Source organism: Anser cygnoides, chromosome 2 (assembly GCF_040182565.1).
Source record: "Anser cygnoides isolate HZ-2024a breed goose chromosome 2, Taihu_goose_T2T_genome, whole genome shotgun sequence".
Classification (NCBI taxonomy): domain Eukaryota; kingdom Metazoa; phylum Chordata; class Aves; order Anseriformes; family Anatidae; genus Anser; species Anser cygnoides.
The window spans coordinates 62261934-62279439 of NC_089874.1; the positions used below are offsets into that span (position 1 = coordinate 62261934).

A 17506-nucleotide genomic window follows, 5' to 3' on the forward strand; every position below is an offset into this window, starting at 1 on the left:
TAGCACAGACCCTTCTGTACAGCACAGGGACTTTAGTTGCATAAATCAATAATTGCATTTTATATAAAAATGGTAAAGCCATTTAGAATAAAAAAAGGACTGTTTAAGAAGACATGCCAGAACCATTGTACAAGGACTTTTTACAATAAATTTATTCTCTCAATCATAGGAACAGATCTTTGTATCTTTGAGATAAATACAATCTTCTGTTTAATACGTCAGTAAGTGAGTCACATTTATATACTTTTTTTTTTTTTAATTTGGAACAAAAGTAAATACAACTATTTATTTCAGTTACATATTCATTTTTGCATGGGGTTGCACAGGAGTATGTTCTTCCAGGAGCTTAAATCAGAGCTGTAGTCTATTGAATTTAGTTGCTCTCTGAAACTGCCCACACCTGGCAGCTGCAAGTCTGGTTTTTCTGTGCAGGGAGATGACTCTCATAAGGGAGTGGTAGCTCTTTGGTGTCACTTCTGTGGTGCCGTGTTGGGTGACAGTGGTTCCTTGGCCCTGGTCATGTCTCTGTTTCCCCAACGTTAGTGTATCCATCGGCCTCTAAGCAGCGCACAAGTAACTCCTTGCTTTGGGTTTTTGCAGCCAAGTGACACTCAGTCTTTCGCCCAGCGCCTTCAGCTCCGTGTGCCCTCCATGGAGTCATTATTTCGAAGCCCAGTAAAAGAGTCCCTGTTCCGCTCTTCTTCTAAAGAGTCCCTGGTACGAACGCCCTCAAGAGATTCACTGAATCGGCTGGACGTGGATGCAGCCGGTCCCACCTTCGATCCACCTTCTGACATCGAAAGCGAGACTGAGGAGGCCCCGGGAAATGCAGACAGCCTCAGCAAGGAACAGCTACTGCAGCGACTGCGCCGAATGGAGCGCAGCTTGGGCAACTACAGAGGAAAATATGCAGAGGTGGGTAATGTCACTGGATGGAGAGAGAGGGAAAAAATAAGACTAGCGTACTGCAATAGTGGATAATCTTGTTTTCCTCTCTGGAACAAATGGGATCCTCTTATAGCTAGCAGGGACATTTAATTATGACTGTAAGTCTAGTTATTTTTGGCTTAGACAAGCCAAAGCTGTGCTGGTAATGCAACGCGGAAATATTTTTCACAGAATTACAGAACAGTTGTGGTTGGAAAGGAGCTCTGGAGGCCAGCTGGTCCAAACCCCTGCTCAAGCAGGAGACCATCTAGAGCAGCTTGCCTAGGACAATGTCCAGATGGCTTTTGAACATCTCCAAGGAGGGAGACTTCACAACCTTTCTGGGCAACCTGTGCCAGTTCTTCATCACCCACACAGCACAGAAGTGCTTCCTGATGTTCAGACAGAACCTCTGGTGTTCCAGTGTGTGCCCACTGCCTCTGGTCCTTGCACTGGGTACCTCTGAAAAGAGTCTGGCTCTAGCTGCTTTACATTCTCCCTTCAGGTGTTTGTAGACATTGATAATACACCCCCTGAGCCTTCTCCAGGATCAACAATCCCAACTTCCTCAGCCTTTCCTCACTGGAGAGGTGCTCCAGTCCCTTGATCATCTTGGTGGCCCTTCCTTGGACTCTTTCCAGTATGTCCACATCTCAATGTACTGGGGGCCCAGAACTCCAAGGTGCAGCCTCACCAATGCTGAGTAGAGGGGAAGGATTCCCCTCCCATGACCTGCTGGCAATATTTTGCCTAATGCAGGCAAGACTACCCCTAGCCTTCTTAGCATTAAGGGCACATTGCTGACTCACAGATCTGCTTTCCAGCTGGGTGGCTCCCAGCATGTACTGGTTCCCCGGGTTGTTCGTACCCAGGTGCAGGACTTTGCATGTCCCCTTGTGGATGTTCATGATGTTCTTGTCAGCCCACCTCTCCAGCCTGTCCAAGTCCTTCCTTTTCTTCTCTTGTTTGTAAATAATTCCATGCTGTCAGCAACAGAGATTAGCTGGGGGTTACTTGTGTGAGTGGTGTCCTCGGATATAGGTCCGGGAGGGTTTCTGCTGGGAGCCCTGTACTTGGGGCTGGAGTTCAGGACAGTGCTGAGTGTGACCTATGCTGACGTGATGGCGTGAAGTTACTTTGCTTCTCAATCTTGAAGTACACCTACATGTCATAGATAGGTGTTTTGTTTTCAGTAATTAAGTTCTGTTCCCCTTAACTTCCAAGTATTCTTATTTATATTTGTCTACTTATTTTGTCTGGAAAAGTAAAGCTTTCGAAGGTTTTATTATTTTATTTATTTTTTTAAAGTATTTTGGCTATTGGTGTCAGAATCTATGGAATCTATGGCATGTATACGTCAATTACACTGTTCAACATATATTTAAAAAAAAAGTTGTCTTCCATTAATTCGTTAATTTTTGACTCCCATTAGTTTTTCACTATCTTCCAACTAGTATAACAAGGTGTATTTTTAAAGAGTTTATGTAAACTGTGTTGCTTAATTGAACGTTCTCCAATTTGTAGATTTTGTTTTGTGTTTTTAGTGTAGTCTGTCCAGCAAGTCTTAATTTTCTCCATCAAAAGGACTTTTTTATTTGTGAGTTTTTCCATTTCTTTGGATTCAGTTTAAAAGCTTGTTTTGCTAGAGCTTGGAAGAAAGGTGTTTGAACATATAGTGGGAATTGAAGATGTAAATTCTTTTCATTAAAAGAAGAATGCAGTTAACATCTCAGGAATATTGTATGGGAAACCATCCATGGTAGTTTTAGTTCTCTTTCAAGTGTAAAGTAAGTATGACTCTGAAATGAAAAGTAGCCTTGAATTCTGAAAAATCCTAATTTATTTTCGATAACATTTTGAAGATACGCGGTAACTTAGAGATTTCTGGTTTTGGTGTTTTGCATTTGTTTTGCCTTATTTTTTCAGTAATTAGAAAAGGGTGTGTTCTAGTTCCAAGTGCTATTGTGCTACTTCAGCTTTGCACAACTTATGCAATTGTGATCAGATTTTTAATTAAACTAAATTGTGCAGTTACTCATGAAGTTCTTTTGCCAGCTTACAATAAGAAATATTGTTCATTGCCAGTCTTTCTTTGTCTACTGGGTACATGCAAAGCACATGGAATGAGAACATTGACTGTTACACAACCCTTTTTTTTGCTAGAGTTTTAAGTGTATTTTTTAATGTATAATCGCCTTAAAATTAAATTTAAAGTCTCTCGGATGTGTACCCTTAAAAAATGTACATCCCTGTAGGGCAATTCTTTAGGTTGTAACTTTCTGATGGAGTTGCTTTTTGACTTCCTGTACTACTAAATCATGAGAGTTCTCAGAGGTACTTTCAGTGAAGGAAGAACTGTGCATGAATGCTGTGTAGCCTAATTATTTTGTCATGTTTATTTTATTTAGCACATTGGAGATATTTTATAAATGAAAAAAGCACAAAAAACAATTGCACAGGACAGTTGCTTTTATATGCTTCTGTCAGAAGAGCTTTCTCAAGTGAAGTGAGGAGTTTAAAAAAGCAGATAGCGATACAACTAAGCAAATTATTTTGATGGCTATAAGCAAATGCATTATCATCATTATACCTGATTTCTGTATTTTAGCTAGTGTCTGCTTATCAAGTTATCCAGCGAGAGAAGAAGAAGCTACAGGTAATCATTCCTATTCATCTTCTATTACCTGAATGCTTTTCTGAATCTTAAAATGTATAGTGCAATTACAGATTTAACTTTCAGTCTATTGTGTACATACATATGTGTATGTGTGTAGGTATATGCTTATATGTTCTTGTATATTTTTTATCTAAACAAAAATAAACAAAAAGACTCTCTCTTAGCTTGGCATCCTTAAAAATCCCAATTAATACTGGTTTGTCCAAACAACTGTTGTGAAGCTATTGTACTCCTGCATTTTTGATTGCATCAGCTGAATTCAGGTGATGGATTGACATTCCACAGTTGGCAGGTTTTGGTAATACTTACACATCAAGTTTGACTGTAAAGAGAAATACAAACACATTAATTCTTCTACTGAAATACAATTCTGTGAGTTTATTTACACTTTGTATCTAAAGTTACATTTAACACGCATTATGTTTATTCCTTTTTAAGGGCATTCTGAGTCAAAGTCAGGATAAAGCACTTCGCAGAATTGGAGAATTGAGAGAGGTAACTTCCTTTCTTGGTTGAATGTTTACTTTCATAGCATACATACAGAGGATCTTTCTCTGCCTAGCTTTTGATGTTTAAATTCATTTTGCAAAATATTTTCTATTGCACAGCAGGGGTTTTTACCACTTGCTTCCATTACCTTACATGGGGTTAATTCTCTGGCTTGTTTCCCATTCAGCAGCTTATTGTCACATTCTAAGAGCAATTCATAGTACCAGCCGAACTGCCTTTCTGTTCATTGTGAAATAGGTAGAAATGTGCATGGTTTTTCCAGTGTTGTTGGGCCCAGCAGTAGATGTGGCTCTGCAACTTCTAGCTTTTCTAGTATTGAGAAATGTTAATATTAGGCAAATACAAGTAACAAGCACTTTTTATAAGTTTCACTTATAGTCAGGTTCACTGGTTTCTTTGCTTGTTTGTTCTATTTCTTTTTTTTTAGGATAAAAGTAATTTTAAAAATACCTACAGCATTAGAGACTTGTCAGTATTTTTTTCCAGTTTGCTACAAGTCAGATGTGAGAAATGCATTCTGCATTAAGTGTATAACTATATGTTCCACTAGATTTAGCTTTTCAGTGTATTAGTACTTAGTAAAGTTTGGAAGGCCTATATCTACACCAGAATTAAAGCGTTTTTATTAGGAAAAGGGTTGCATGTGTGCATACTTATCTTTTTACTTATTTTGTCATAGTCTTTCTGATTAGAGAAAGATGTATTTGATGTAAATCTATATATATAAACAATACTTATAGAAGTTAAAAAGATCTATATTTGGTATAGAATTTATTTATTTTTCTCATAATTCTTGTAGATTTAAAGATTCCCTCAAATCTAAGACTTAAATTCTTTTATATTGATTGAAAATCTTCAAAAACTAGTTCTTTGGTCTTCTGGAAGACCAAAGATTACAGCACTAAGTAAAACAGACTTAAAAATAAATAAAGAAATTACAACTAAAATTGAAAGTTTCCACTGTGGAAGCTACAGTGTTATAAAATTCATCATTCATTGGTGTAACCACTCATTATCAGCAGTTACTATATAAAAAAACAGAAGTTTTCTTCATCATGCAGTCTGTTGTTCCAATAAATGAGTTGAATAAGACAAGTTTCTTCTAAGAGGGTCGTGTTAGAGTAAGTTAAGTTTCTCTTGGGATGAGATGACAATGTGAATAGTCCTTCGAAATAAATGTTTCTTTTGCTTACATTAGTATTTTCTTATTAAGAGTAATTCTTCAACGGCAGTCCTTGGTGTTTTGCCTCTCTGACAGCAGTCAGAAAGGACTGTTGGATGTAAGGAGGACTTTTTCAGTGGTGTTTTTTTTTTTTTTTTCCAGAAAATCTCTTTGGCTGTTGTTGCACTGAGCTTCTTTGCCTTGGAAAGAGTTGCTTCTGAAGCTCAGAAGCATGAGAAAGAGTTGTGATCATTAGCTATGGAGAACCAGATACAGTGCAGGGTTAAAAAGTGGATGTAGTTACTTGAGAAGCAAGAGGAACAATTTTCCCAGAAGTTGCCTTGCAGCTTTGTCCCTCCAATGTGTAGCTGGGCACAGTTAGCGCTCTCAGCTGCAGGACTCAAGGCTGGGATTCGCAGCTGGAAGCAAGGCACAGGCAGCAGGAGATGATGAAAGTGGGATTCAGAGTTGGATGGAAGCAAAGCAGGAGGCATCCAGTGCCCCATGTTTTGTCTCTTGCTTGCTTTTCATCCTTTCTTTGAGCTTTCTGTCATCCTTTGTCTTTGCCTGGCTAACAGAACCCATATTTAGAGGTGGCACTTGCTTTTACACAAGCGACCTTTGCAGAATAATGACTATAGAAGTGTTGGCTTTCTGGGGTAAATCTTCCTGTGAAAGACATGTGGATGGAGTAAATTAAAAAGAAAAAATACAAATATGGAAAGTGATTTACAGTGCATGCATAAAACACATATGGTGCTGATTCTCTTAATAAGAAGTTGAATGTGAGTTAATTCAACATTTAAATAATTTTTTTGTTCTAACAACTAATTATTTAAATATATAAGTAAACTTTGAAAGCATAGGAAGTAAACAGAAAAAACCCTCTTGATACTGTACTTTATAAAGTCATGTAGATATTACCAATGCATTTAGGTTACATCTACATGTTTCTAAAGGTGTTCACCAAATGAATGCAATTAAGTAGCAAGTAAAGACACTGTTGAAGTTGTTTGGCATTCTCTGTCTAATTTGAGACACCTTTCAGGAACAAAAAAACAACTTTCTGTTGTTACAAATGGCATTTGTCACATTTAGAATACTAGCATATTGAATGAGCATAAGGGAAATTTACATTTCTGCTGTTTATGTTGATTTAATCTGATGGCTGAATGAAAAATCTAGTTTACCAAAGTGCAACTGTCAATTTCCAATGTTTGTGTGGAAGACAGTTTTCAGAAACAAGTTTGAAGTGATCCCGACACAAACTTATTTTTAGGAAGGAAGAATCTTTGATAATGCATTAGATCTAGTCTCTAACTATTTTAATGCTGGTAATAGAATTAAATTATTGTATAGTAAAAGAAATAATTCATGTTTGTGGTCTGGAGTCATAATTGCAATGAGGTATTTTTAATATTTCATAATATATAGGTAAGCTTTTTAAATTCACATTTCAGTTTTCATCTGAGACACATTTATTTATGATTCTTAGGAGCTTCAGATGGATCAACAAGCTAAGAAACATCTTCAGGAGGAATTTGATGCTTCCTTGGAAGAAAAAGATCAACTTATTAGTGTCTTGCAAACTCAGGTAAAACACCTTACCCAAGAGATGTTTTTGAAAACTGCTCTTTCCAAATATTTTTTATGAATTACAGTATTTCCTGTATTTTGTGTCAATGCTTTTTTATAAATGCTACTATGTTTTAAAGCTTCTTCAGAATTTATGATTTTCTAGAAATTAAGTGCATCTTTGTGGAAGAGAATACCATTGTATAATCTTACTCTTATTAAATACAAGTTTTTGATCTGCACCTAAATAACTTTTCAATGTCTTTGTTATCAAGAAATAACATGAGCAGATGTTTGAGTTAAAAATGCTTTTGCAAAATTGGTTTTGCTTAAATGATCTTTGTTGTTTCTCCACACATAATCGTGCTTTTTTTTTTTAACTTGGAAACATAACTGTGATTTTAAAAAATGCTAAAAATATTCAGACAGATTTTTCCTTTACTTGCTGACATGAATAACTCTCGTTAGTTTTGAGGACGGAAGTGCAATCATCTTAGAATCCTTACATTTTTAACAAAGAGTATTTTGTTTAGGTATCGTTGCTGAAACAGAGGTTACAGAATGGTCAGATGGGCATTGAATTACCTGATCCAAATATCCAGTATGACCCACAAGTTCAAGGTCCAACAAAAGAAATCAGTGCAGAAAATATTGCGGAACCAGGAAGCAATGGTAGGTATTGGGGCTTTTTTTTAAGAGATCTTGAATTCTGGGGAATAAGTCTACTATTATTTGTGATGGAGTAATAGTACTTAAGGCACGACACGTTATAGTAATGATATGTTTTCTAGAAGGGGACAATTTTTCTAGAAATAGAATGGCACCTGGTGGACATGATAACCTTTCAAAGATGCTGAATATCCATAAAAATTAAAATCTGGTCCATCTTGCCTTAATAGCAATAATTCTACTTTAGGTATTGCTGTTGCCAGTAGGGGTTGTTACTGTCCCCACTTAATATTAAGGTTCTTTGTCTGGTAAGCAAGGAACTATCCCTAGAGTTTAGAGGATACCAGTTGCCAGTATGTCTCTTTTTATGTGCATTTTCCAGAAAAGGTAAAAGTAAAGATCAATTTTCATATTCAAGCTATTGAATAATCTCTTTGAAGTGTTCCTCTCATCAGGAGGTTATCTGAGCTATGGGAGTCCCAGTATTGTTTAGATTTGATTACTGATCCTGGGATATTGTGCTGCTGGGATACAATGAAAGTATCGTTCACTGGTATCCTAAATAAAAGTTGGGGTTCAGACAGAGATGATCATATGTCTTGAAATAATCGTTGCTCAGGATCTGCTGTGATTTTTTTACGTTCCGACAATATGTGAGGTTGGAGCAAAGATTCTTCTTATCCAGTGTTGTGCCTTTTGTAGTGCTGATGAAATAATTTTAACTATCTAGTCTCCAGGAATCAGCGTTCAGTTGTGCTGGAATCTGCTTCAGGATTATAGTGTGTAAGACATACAGTCTCAAAATGAAAGTCTGTGAATGTCTGATTCTATTTTCAGATCATCAGGGCAGAACACACAGTAAGATACAGGGAAGGGTATAGTTTGAAAAGACACTTGACCTTTTTCCTGCCTAATGCAGTATTGCCAACCTGGGTATATGAAAATTATTGTCATACCCAGCACTGTGAAAAGAGGAGTATGCTTCGTAACTGGGAGATGTGATTTGTTTTGCTTAGCATTTTTCCCCCACTCGTGAATATTCACCTAGTGGTAGCAGACAGGTTTATAGATCATGGTAACTTTTCAGTCTTGTAGAAAACCATGTTGAGTAATAGTTGTTTTTTTCTTCAGCTTGTATAATAGCTGGGGCTTTGTGAAATAATCTGGGATTAAAGGCTGTATTTGCCATCCTGTGTGTGTGTGTGCACGTTTCTGGCTGGACCTGAAATGCAGTTGTAATAGTCACTAGGAAGTTCTGCGGACTTTGCACAACTTTCTTTAGAGAGCTGTCAGTCTCACACCATGTGAATGATGAAAGTGGATCTGCATTTTGGAAAAAGTGTGCACATGATAATGTTGGTATGTTGTCTGTAGAGGGTAATGAAGATTCTGTTAAAACACTGGAAACTCTTAATCAGAGGGTGAAGCGCCAAGAGAACTTGCTGCAGCGCTGTAAGGAGATGATTCGGTCACACAAAGAGCGCTGTGCCCAGCTAACCAACGAGAAGGAGGCGCTTCAGGAGCAATTAGAAGAGAGACTTCAGGAGCTAGAGAAAATGAAGGTAAAATGCTCTTAACTTTATGGGTAGCTACCAGAACAGTGTAAGAATTCCAGTATTTGCAGAATTTATTCATAGGGCAAGTCATTAAAGCACAAACTGTTACAAGAAACTGTAACTTCTTTGGAGTTAAAGGTGCAAAAACAACCTGGAATGAACATGTAGAGCAATTTTTCAAGAAGTTGTAGAGAAAGGCTTGAAATCTTACCATATGAATAACCACCAAAATGGTATCAGGAAAAAAAGTAAATGAGGGTGAAGGAAAGACTGTCTTGCAGAGAAGACAGGAAGTGAGAAAAGCGAGAGGAATCAGCTGTGTAAATGAATAGAAAACAGAAAGGAAGGATAGTGGAAAACACAATATAGTGAAAGTGAGGTAGAAATTAAAGGTAAATGCAGTGCCAAAGCTAAATTAAAACTTTGCTCACTTTTCCTTTTAAGGCCATTCATGCTGAGTTGTGAAGTAGAAGTAAGGTGGCTGGTAGTAATGGGAATATGAGAAGTACAGCTGTACTCAGCTTTAGTGCTGGAGAACAGTTGCTCTTCTCTTGGTCTATGAGCGTTAGCCCAGTTGGAAAGAGCTCAGAAAGGTTCAAGTGCTTCGAGCACCTTTTCCAGAACAAGAACAGATAAAATGCTATGTTGCTGAGATTCCTTTGTAAGCCAAGATGCAGGTAGAAAGGCAGATGCCTTAGACATGTTCTTGCCCAGTTTATTAACTCTGATGTTCACAAGAGAATCTGCACCTTCAGATACCTGAATCGTTATGGAAACTATGGGGCAGCCTAGCACTCGGAGATTTAGAAGTAATTTCAAGTTGCCTACTTCGATTTTGCTGGACTTCCTCCTCAGCTCTACCTCTGAGGCGTAGTACAGGGTCTCATTCCTAGCCTGCTTCATGTTTTTAATGTAACAACAGCTTTGTTGGTCACGTACCAATAATCTATGATTCTTTATTAAAGCAAAGCCTAAACTGCTTGTCAGAAGCTATTTTCTTAAGCCTGGTGACATTTTAAACTCTTGTGATTGGGGTCTTTTTTTTTTTTAGGACCTCCACATGGCTGAGAAGACTAAACTGATTACACAGCTGCGTGATGCAAAGAACTTGATTGAGCAGCTAGAACAAGACAAGGTAAACAAGGAAGATTTTTTTCTTTAAACTGTAGTTTTGGAAGAAGATCAGTTAAACTCAAAATATCTGACTTTCTGGTATTAGAAACTGTTCTTAGTTACCTAGTTTGGTTTAGTTTACATCAATTTCAACAAACAAATAATTTAAGCTACTTGAGAATTCTATTGTATAGATACTTTAGCATGTTCGTCTCTTAGGTTGTACTTAACACTGCAAGAATATGTTATGTAGGACGTAATTTGAAAAGGCATAATGATAAGTGGACTAGTGGTTACCTCAATGCAAGATTTTAAAAGTAAAGTCTAATGAAGATGAGATAAAATGTAAGGGAATTAAATGACCAGTTCACGTTTGTCATTTTTTGTTGCTTACAAGATTTTTTGTCACAGTTATTACTTAGAGTAACTTCTGGTGGTGTAACAAGCAACATGACTAACTCATCATCTGTGCGTACTCTCTAAGGAGAAGTAGACATGCAACAGTGCTTTCTTTTAGTTTGGGTTTGTTTATGGAATGCATATTTCAAAGAATAGTATCTGTCCCAGGAAAAGAAAATTTTCTGATGGTCCTTGTTCCTTGGAGGAGTTCTTTTCAGCACTAGATAAACTTTGCTTATTCATCAAAATAGTCCCTATTGTTATCGTCCTTTTATTATCACTTTATGATTTCTGACAGAGAAATACCATGATTTCCAATGCAGCAATAGTGCACTAAAGTTTATTTCTGACGAGGAGTGTGTCCTGGTTTGAAGTTGTTTTCGATATGCATTTTATATGTTTGTTAGCTTTTTATCACAAGGACCTTTTCCACAGGGCATGGTAATTGCAGAGACAAAGCGACAAATGCACGAAACATTGGAAATGAAGGAAGAAGAGGTAGCTCAGTTGCGTGCTCGGATCAAACAAATAACTACAAAAGGCGAGGAATTAAAAGAACAGAAAGAAAAGTCTGAAAAAGCTGGTAAGAAATTCTGGAGATTATTAGCTTTCACATGGAACACGATGAAGCTTCAGCATGGTCTTTTTGCAGTTTTTCATCAGTTGTTGTTTGGAATGGATATTATAACATGCTTTTTTTCTGAATGTTCTGCCATATCACTCCTGCTAACATTATTACTAACTTCATTTCTGACCACCAGGTTGACTGTTTTGTGTGATACTCTGCTCTAAGTTCAACTGGAGTGAGGAGGGAAACCGCTGAAGCAGCTGTACCCTCTTTGTAGGAGAAAAGATTGATACAGTATTTTATTGGTGTAATTTCAGGAGGAAAACTTTGGAAAGACAATTTTAAAAAATAAATTATCATAGTAATGTCATCTGTATTTGATACAAAAAGCAGCGATGAGTGCATAAGAGCTTGGGAAGAACTAGAGACAGAAGGATGTGTTACAACCATAATAAACATTTTCTTTTGATAAGTGTAGTGGAAGTATTTCTGCTTTTTTTTTTTTTCCTAATGAAACAGCAATAATGATACTTTTGTTTCAGGCTTGGAACCTAGTGTTTATATAGCTATTACACAGTTAAGTTTACTTTTGTTGGAAATTTGATAATGTTAGTGATGTGTGCTTGTAGTCAGCCCCCTCCCCTTTTTTTTTTTAAGCTCAATGAAAACCATTCTGCGCTGTATCTATCAAAATTCTTATAGAAGCATTTAGTTTGTTCTCATAAGCATTTAGGGTGAGTTCACTGTCTTGGCAGAAGCTAAGATTTGGTTAGTTTGCGTAAAACATGCATTATGCTATTCTTTTCTATAAGAAAGTGTTGAGAAGTTCAAACCGTACACTTCATAGCAGTTTATTTTGAATCTATGTAAATTAGGCCAGAATGTTCAATTTTAGATATGAGTTTGTCTGGCTAGCTCATTTTGCTGTAATGCAGAAGAACAAATTTAACCTCCAAAACTGGCAAAGGAAATACAAAGATACACAGGGTGTTCATATAGAGGACATTTGAACACCCTGTGAAAATAACAAACATTTTGATTAGGTGCCCTCTTGCATGTGCATTTTTAGCTCTGGAAAATGCATATTTCAGAAATCAGTAATTCTTTTGCTGAAGTTGAGTTTTGTTCAGTTCTTGGAGACTAGGAAGCTTTTCTTCAAGATACTGTCTTTAAAAATAAATTATTGCATATAATTGTAGTGCTTCTGTAGGTACAAAGTTATTGCTGTTGTTGTCTGAAACACAGCAGCTTTCGAAGCGGTAGAAACCTCTAATTATGAAGTAGTATCTCCATGCACTTGTTAATAACGTAATTTCCTCCCACTTATGTAGCTGTAAACTGAAAATAGGTTAAAGATGATGCTCTGGCTACCTAGAAAACTTAGCTATTGTAGTGACAAGTAATTTCACTTATGAATAACGTATTGAATACTTTGCACTGTACAAAGAGGAGATTTGTGTGTTAAACATTCTCTCGTCATTATTTTAAGTGCTTCTGGTAATGTTTATGGTGCATAAGTGTCCACTTTACCTTTAGTTCATTATTTCAGCACTCTGTTAAGCATACATATATGGATGTTGGAACCCTCAGAAAATTCATTAATATGACTTCTAAGATAGGCAAAATTGTAAGGTGACCTGTTAGGTTTTCCTAAGTATTTGAAAAAACTTGTGGCACACAACCGAAATAGAGCTTAGTACAGCTGAAACAGTTGTTCTGGCATCTGAGAAAACCACCATGAATACTGGGAGAGCTTGAAATTACTTCTGGGTCACAGCCCTTGATTTTCACCAGTCCTAAGAATCGATGGTCTCATGTATTTTAGTTCAGCATATCTCATGTTTCTTGGCTAGTTAATGTAAGTGATTTTTAATTCTAGACTTTTTTTCTAGATTATGATTCAGTGAAAAATTTACCTTGTTGAATAAAGTGTTTATAGACGTGTTAAATTTCACTTATGGCAAAATAAAGATAAGCATAATACTTGGCACTTACTTTGTCATAGTGGTATAATTTAGGCTAAAAAGTGGTATATTTTGTGGCCACTTCATATTTTGAACGTGCCTAGTGTTACATGTCCGGCGTTTTTCTGTGTGATTAAGTGACTTTGCTGAAAAGCACCGGTGTTTGAATTATTACAAGTAAGAATTGTGACAGCTTAATGTTTCTGCATTTCTGTGTGCTGAAATGGTAAGAAGATATGTATGCTTATTTTGTGCATGATGTGTAAACTGTAACTGAGTCTCCCCAGTTAATATTGCAGTTCAGGTTTTTGTAGTTAGAGATGCATTATATTGAAATCTCACAGAGCATCTTGTTTTTGTGCATCCACACATGCCAATAAGTGAATCATGGTGCCTTTCCCAAGCCTTGTATGAACAGGACTGGGGTAAGGGCTCTTTTTTTCTTACATCAAACATTGGGTGCTTGGGCTGGGCTCTAAAAAGTAAATTATGTGTTTCTCAGGCAAAGGCAGTTCTTGCAGCAACTGCAACTGATTTTTAATGCTTTGCAATGTACATAGATTTATATTTTCCTTCAACAAAATTAGTTGTCGCATTTGTAAACTTACTGTTAAACTGGATTTTGTTACTCCTGAATACTTGACATAAGTCTTTTCTGACTTTTCAGAATGCAGGTTATTGACCTATTTATATTCTGTAAAGTAAAACAAAGTCCTTAGACAGCAAATTCATACTGCTTTACTTGGCTGTTGTTCTTTGCAGGTGCAATTTCCTTTGCAATCTTATTTCGTTTATGCTTTGCACCTTTCTACAGAGTACAAACAAGACTCAATTGTTCATTTATAAATCCTACCTAGATGTGCAAACAAACTATAGGAAACGGATCGAGCCTTTATTTCTCAAATAGCTTTTTGACAAGATGCTCGCTCTTGGCTTTCAGTATGAAAGTATGCAAAGCTCTCCTTTGCCATCTCTGTTCAGTGGTTTCTTGACAACTCCCAGCAGTAGATGGCACTAGAACTGAAAATAATGCACGTCTGCAGTACTGGTGAGAATAATCAAGAAGTCTTCGCAGTACAGACTGGGATTACTCTGGATAGTAGAGGCAAGGCAGGGAGAGCTGTGACTAATACCTTGGAGTAGTGTATGTAAAACAGTCAACTTCACAGTGCACATTTTATAAAAATGAGTTTTGCAAATTTGGCACTTTTCAAACTCTGCTCAGGCTCTTTTTAATTTTATATACTGCACAGGAAAGCTTCCTGTTAGGTTTTGTCAGATGAATGAGATCTTGAAAGCCTTGCTGGAGACCTTGTTGGTGTGCTTGTTATTTTTTCTGTTTTGCCGGTGTGCCTTTGTGAGTTTTAACTTAACTGATACCTTAGATGGAAGGAACTTTTCTCAACAGTAGCTGTGCTGGTTGGCAAATAACAAAGGCAGTGTCTACTCTTTGGGTTCAGAATAGATGTATTTGGATAAAAGTAGAGACTTCTTATTCCAGGCTTTCATCCACAGTAGAATTAAAAGCTTCAATAGATAAGAATGTAGTAATAATAATTTAGACCTTGTTCCGTCTCCTTGGTGTTAGCCCTCTACTGGTTTGAAACTTGCTTGTGTCGTGCTACACTAGAATTAACTACTTTGATGTCAAATGTTCTGTTTTGCTGAAGTGCTAAAAGGGCCTGAGATGCATATAATTTAACTTTTAGAGAACTAAGTGTGTTTGTGAAGTGTTGCTTCTCTATGCTTTCATACTCCCTTGACGTTTTATCCACCAGCTTTTGTCTGGCATTTGTCTTAGCATCCTGCTTGCAATTACGGTGATGCAGCTGTTGTACTGCATGTTGCTCAGCTATCACATCTCAGTAGTCAATCCTAGTGTGATCCTGAATTGTCTCTAGTGGATTTGTGGGCTGTGGCAAATGCAATATCCTTCCTTTCTCAGAAGGAATAGGTTTCTCTCAAATAAAATCAAGCTTATGTTGCTCAGAACAAGAATCAGTAAATGCTTATGAGAAAGTGAAGTAACTTAATATCCTTTAGTTGCAGGTTTTATTTGCAAAGATGTATTTGGTAAAAGTTGGTAGGGTCTTTTAGGTCGATTTTGCTGTCTCTGGGTGCTTTTGCTAGGGCTGAAGGGGGATGAGAGAATTCCCTGCCAGTCTCCAGACACAGTTGTGCAGCCTGCGTTGGTAACGGGCTGGGGGGTGAGGGAGAAGGACTGGAACCCACCTGGCCCCAGGTGGTGAATGCCTTGGTGGGGACAGTGAAGAACCGTGCTTGGAAACATGGTAGCTACCTCTCATAAGGAGCTATAAGCCTAGTGCATGCTGGCATTATGCTTTAGACTGTTCTGCTCTTTGAAATAATCTCTAGTGTTCTTAGTTTTTTGTAAAGAGTTCTAGTATTGAAGTAGAATTGGGAATGAAAAAGCAGATACCGTGATGTGCTTCAGTAGTGCCAGGGTCCATAGCAGCCCTGTTGCATTCTAAACCATAACTGTTGCTGTGAGTAGTCGTGGAAAGGCTTCGTCGGAAAACAGCTGGAAAAGGTCAGACTTCGGGTGAATGCAATCTTACAGACTTACCTTACTTGAAAACATATTTGACGCATTGGCTCAAAAAACATAGGTTGTAGTTAAAGGCTCCAGTTTCAAAGAAGTTATCTGAAGATTTTGAATAGAAAATTTTCAGTTCTCGAATTCGTGCCTGAATGTTGTTAAAGATGGGTAACTGTTTATATTTGTTTCACAAAAAAAGGATTACAGGAGTTGCTGGGAATGCCTACTAAGTAATGGTCTGTCGAAGAAACTAGAGATGTCTGTCTTTTGGGGATAGTGTGGAAAAAAGACTAGCATACTAAATAATATCTTAAAAAAGATTTTATGTCTGTTCTTAGACTAATATCCAACCAGTCCAAGTTTTTCTGTGCTCTGATTAATTACAAATGTGATACTGGCACTATGATTTTGAATTTTACAGAGGTTTTTGGCCTAAGTTCTTTTCTGCAAAGATTTAACTGTATATTATACTGTTTTGAGACTGCATTTTCCTTTGACATGCAGCAGGGGCTTTCCATATACACACCCTATTCAGGAAAAGGGACTTCCCTGATAGCAATGACATTCTAGTCTTGTGTAAATCTCTGCAGGTTCTGCCATCAGTTTCAGTGAGGAACTCAAATGCTGATACTGAAAAACAATAAGAAGAAAACAGCTCACAATGCAGGAATTGATTTGCTTTCTGTCTACATCTAAACGATCATCTATGAAGTGAATAAAGTATGATAAAATAGTGCTTATCATAGGAAGCAGCTGTGGATTTATTGCTTCCGATGTGTAAATTAAAACAATTCAGCAGACTTACGCATTTCATGCAAAAGTAAATAACTTTTATTGCTCCTGCTTGAGGTTTCTTTTGAAACATCTTATAGATATGCAAGCTTTTTGATAGCAATTGCTAATTATGTTTTCCTTAGATTTTTTTGCAAAGATCAGAAGCATAAGACAGTCTTCATAACACACACACGTTTTTCCAGTGTCCCTTTTAATTGTGTTGATAGTAGTTTATATTAAAAGTAAATAGTGAAATAATGAAACTGACAAAAAGCCAATTGGCAAAAGTCATCTTTATGGACTCCACTAAAAACACAAAATTTAAAGAGAAGATTATCAAGGTTGCACTGGTTGAAGGGAACAATTCTTAGGTAAATAAAGTGCTCTGGTATAATACTTAAGTATTCTGTTCAGGAAGAGTTCTTTCATGATTCAGTAAAAGCTGACAAATTTATTCAGTGCATATAGCCAGGGAAGGGGCCATAGTTTTTTTTTTTTTTATGTGGTTTTTATACTTTATAGTGATTTTAGGGAAAGAAATAGAAGCTATTGAACTCCAGAAACAACTAAGGCATTCACAGCTATTTGTCGGTTCTCTTTCCTTTTTAGATAATAAGCCCGTGTGAATTCTCGATGGATTCTTAAGCTCCTTCTTCTGTCACTTGTCGAATTTACAGTTACTGGGAAGCTGTTCTTCTGTTAAGTGACATAGCTACTTCTTGACTACCTTTTTTTTTTTATTTTTATTTCTCCTTTGCAGCTTTTGAAGAGCTTGAGAAGGCTCTGAGTATTGCCCAAAAAACAGAGGAAGCCCGGAAAAAATTGCAGGCAGAAATGGATGAAAAAATCAAAGCAGTAGAAAAGGCAAATGAGGAAGAAAGGGTAAATCTTCAGCAGGAGTTAACCAGAGTGAAACAAGAGGTGGTTGAGATTATGAAGGTAAAAGCTGAAACTCCTGCTGTATTGCTGTTTTAATCTAATCATGCAGTTGCAAGTAAACTATAGTTGTAAAATGCATTGATATATCAGAACTTTGTTATAAAATTCTTGCT

At 36.9% G+C, this 17506-nt stretch overlaps 1 protein-coding gene across 9 annotated transcripts in view; it reads left to right on the forward strand.

Moving 5' to 3' along the window:
• Positions 1 to 17506, forward strand: part of GOLGA4 (golgin A4) — a 63607-nt gene that overhangs the window by 15687 nt on the left and 30414 nt on the right. For all 9 annotated transcript variants that reach the window (XM_013196053.3, XM_048075465.2, XM_013196054.3 and 6 more), the window contains 9 exons: positions 601 to 915; positions 3536 to 3583; positions 4043 to 4099; positions 6772 to 6870; positions 7385 to 7523; positions 8895 to 9082; positions 10128 to 10211; positions 11024 to 11171; positions 17215 to 17393. In XM_013196053.3, coding sequence (XP_013051507.3) covers positions 601 to 915; positions 3536 to 3583; positions 4043 to 4099; positions 6772 to 6870; positions 7385 to 7523; positions 8895 to 9082; positions 10128 to 10211; positions 11024 to 11171; positions 17215 to 17393 — 1257 coding nt within the window. The remainder of the gene's footprint in view (positions 1 to 600; positions 916 to 3535; positions 3584 to 4042; positions 4100 to 6771; positions 6871 to 7384; positions 7524 to 8894; positions 9083 to 10127; positions 10212 to 11023; positions 11172 to 17214; positions 17394 to 17506) is intronic.